Genomic DNA, 3329 nt, shown 5'->3' on the forward strand with positions numbered 1-3329 from the left:
GAAAGAATGTATTAAGCCACTTGAATTGAATATATTAAACCACTCACACATAAGTTTTAGGATAAGTAAGTGAGTCAGTAAGTAAGTTTTAGTATGGGCTCTAGTGCTTTTAGCAAGTGAAAGGTTTCAAATGCCAAAGTTGCAGTGCGAGTTCTAGTGAAGGTTGAAAAAACATACTGATGTTTTCAGTTGAGGCTCCAGGACCATGGTTGTAGTGAGTATATAGACATACTAGAGCTATAGTAAGAATGTGGTTTGCATTTTTTGGATAGAACGAGATAGGTCGCATGCATAGTTTATATGTAACAGAGTGCGTTAAGAAACTAGAATTCTAATAGGTTAAAAAGGGGTAGTGCGAGTTTGTGTCATACCTTGTTGGGAAAATTCTGTATAAGAGTTGGTATTGAGAAGAGTTGGAGCTTTTTAGCCATCTGTCACTGCAATTTGTCAATTCCTTTTGCCATTCCTTCTGCCATTGCATTTCTGCTCAACCTTTGAGACTGATGTGATATGTAATAAGATGTGCTTTGTAATAAATAATCTTTTTAGCAACTATAAGCTGCTTTGATCAGTTAAGATAGCTTGACAAAGTTGGACCAAGAGCTCCAGAGGTTAATAATCTCACGCTCCTTGTCAGAGGTGTGAAGCTGGATGGATTTGCTGTGGCTGTGCCGGGATGGCCGCAATCCCCACTTGGCTCAGGGCGCCTGGGGCGCGGGCGAGGCCTGGCTCTGGGGGCTGAGCTGGGGAGTGCCGGGCTGGTGGGGGAACACAGTGAGGAGGCTCTCTGGGGAGGAAGAAGGCTCTGCCATGAGCCACCAGGCCAGGCCTAGGTTTGCCTGCAGCCCATTGGAGAGAGAGAAAGAGGAAGAGTCCATCAGGGCTTAAATGACCTTTGGGGCTTCTGGTTCTGGTGCCAGCTTGGCTAGCAGAGCAAGGTCTGTGCCCCTGCCAGCCGCTGGCTGTGGCAATGCAGCCAGAGCCCTCCCTGGTTTCACTTCAGGAGAGCCCAGGTGGCCTTTGCTTCAGCTTGAAAGGGCAGCTCTTGTTTCACTGTTGCATTTCTTGGTTTGTTCAAGCCCCTCCTGGCCCTCCAGTGCTGGAAGACACAAAGTTACCATGCTGAAGGAAAGGCGGGGAAAGCTTGAAGAAGGCTGAAGGGAGCACTGAGATTTCCCCTTTGCCCAAGAGCTTTCTTCAGCTGAAGCTGCTGGCAAGGACCAGACTTGACAGCCCGCAATGGGTTTGTGCTTGTTTTATTTTTGGGGTCCTGCGTGGGACGTGGTTAGCAGGTGCTGCACAGGCTGCGGCGAAGCATCAAAAATGCCCGCCCAGCACCCAAGGGTGGCACAAGATCTGCTCCAGCTCTGGCCTGTCTGCGGGGGACTTGGACTCCTGGCTGAGGCAGGGGCTGCGCCGGCGGGTCCCACTTCCCCCAGAGGGCACCATGTCCCCCAGGCAACTGGCCAAAGGCAAGGAGCCCTTGTGCAAGGCAAAGGAGGCCGGCAGAGCAGCCCACGGCCTTGCCGGCCAGGCAGGCCGAGAGGCCGGGGCCCGGCTTATGCAGCCCCCTCTCTGCCGGCAGGGCCGGCTGCCCTTTGGCACGGGGCAGATGCCGTGCCCCAGGAGCCGGCAGCCGGCTGAAGGCTGCAGCCCACGGCCCAGGAGGGAATGGGGCCGTGCAGTGCCCGGCACTGGGAGCAGGGCCCGGGCTGGGGGCTCACCGGCAAATCGTGTGAAGGCGCGCTCCTGGAGGAAGGTGCTGCGACTGAAGTCGATGAGCTTCAGCTCGCCGCTCTCCGGCCCCACGAGGAGGTTCTCCGGCTCAGTGTCCCGGTGCAGGACGCCGCAGGCGGTGCAGTGCCACACGGCCTCCAGCACCTGGCAGAAAAGCCAGCGCGCCACCTCCTCGCACAGGAACTCCTGCTCCAGCAGCAACTGCAGGAGATCCCGAGATGCCTCCGGGCGCTCCATGACCAGCAGGAAGCTGTCAGGCAGCTCTAACCAGTCGAGGAGCTGGATGATGTAGGGGCAGCCAGAGCCCACCTTCTCCATGAGCACGATCTCCAGAGGAACACGGGTGCCGTCGGGCTGTGAGGAGGAGACAATGCCTCCAGCAGGCCTGATGCTGCCCTGTGGCTGCTGCGCTGGCTCCTGCCTGGGATGCCCCGGTGTCCCCCCCACCATGGGCAGCCTCCCTGGTGCTTGGGCTTCGTGCCAAGCCCCAGGGGATGCTTGGCAGGTGGCCCCTGCCCAGCCCCAGCCCGATCTCCAGTATTGCCAGGCCTGCCATGCTTTGGCTCTGGCTCTGAGCCCATGCCCACCATCCCCCGCCATCCCCCGCCAGCCACTGCCGGGCTCTCGGCTGTATCCCAGCCCTCCCCGGCCCGCCCTGTCCCGCTGGTCCTGCTCATGCACCAGCTCGTCCCACTGCTGGATGCTCTCCTGGGCCACGTGTTTGATGGCCACCTTCAAGCCATGGAGAGAGGAGGGCTGAGCTCAAGCCATGTGCCTCCCAGTACCTGCCCTATCCGTGGGGTTGTCTTTGTCTGGGACTGGGTTGCACTTGGTGGGTGATGCAGAATATGGAGAAAGAAGATGTGTATTTCAAGATGACCTTGTTTTGGGGTGAATTGCTCAAGACACTGTGCTTGTATCCATATCTGCATGTATGTATGTATATATTTTAAAAGTTTAAGTTTGAGGTAATGTGTTGGCATGGGAAGAAATTCAAGGTGGAACATGTTGTGGGTTTGGGAGGGCTTTTTTGGTGAATTATCTCCCATTTGTTACCTGAAAAGGGGGATGTGGAGAGGAGAGGGCAGTTGAGAGCAGTGGGGAATCAATGATGGGCAGTTGAGTTACAAAAGAATTGGCCAGTGACCCTCCCACTTCATTGGAAGCTTCCAGGGAGGGAGAGCGGGATTGGGCACTGGCTTGATGAGGGAAGAACCAGCTGGCTATGCTAGGAGCAGGACACTTTGGGCAGGTTTTGGTGTTGGACCCAGCACTGCTTCAGAATTCTCCTTGCCACCCATGGGTGAGCCCATTGCTTGTGGCAGCTGCTGGTTGACAGGGACTTTTCAACACTCCCATTGCCAAGAAGACCCTCACCATCTGTGTCGGTGCTTCAGGGGAAACCGGACCACTCCACTTATTCTCTTTCTCTCTGGAGAGAGGGAGCCCCAGCTGCTGTTTGACTGGAACCTCAGCAAAGCTGCCACACCAGGATACTGCACCAGACAGGTGAGAACCAGGAAAACCAAAGCCCCATGTTCTCTGTCCCCGAGGGTGCCGTTAGCCCCAGGGCTGGCTCAGGGCTGGCAAGG

General features: G+C 56.0%; 1 protein-coding gene across 1 annotated transcript; it reads right to left on the reverse strand.

The window, feature by feature from the left end:
* Positions 1-1317: 1317 nt before the first annotated feature.
* Positions 1318-2187, reverse strand: LOC306816583 (serine/threonine-protein kinase pim-3-like; the record flags this gene model as incomplete). The annotated part of the gene is made up of 1 exon (XM_079333009.1): positions 1318-2187. One exon carries the CDS (start codon positions 2185-2187, stop codon positions 1318-1320), a length of 870 nt encoding a protein of 289 aa, XP_079189135.1.
* Between the last annotated feature and the right edge of the window lie 1142 nt (positions 2188-3329).

The sequence above is a fragment of the Erithacus rubecula genome (assembly GCF_903797595.1).
Source record: "Erithacus rubecula genome assembly, contig: scaffold_691_arrow_ctg1, whole genome shotgun sequence".
Lineage (NCBI taxonomy): Eukaryota > Metazoa > Chordata > Aves > Passeriformes > Muscicapidae > Erithacus > Erithacus rubecula.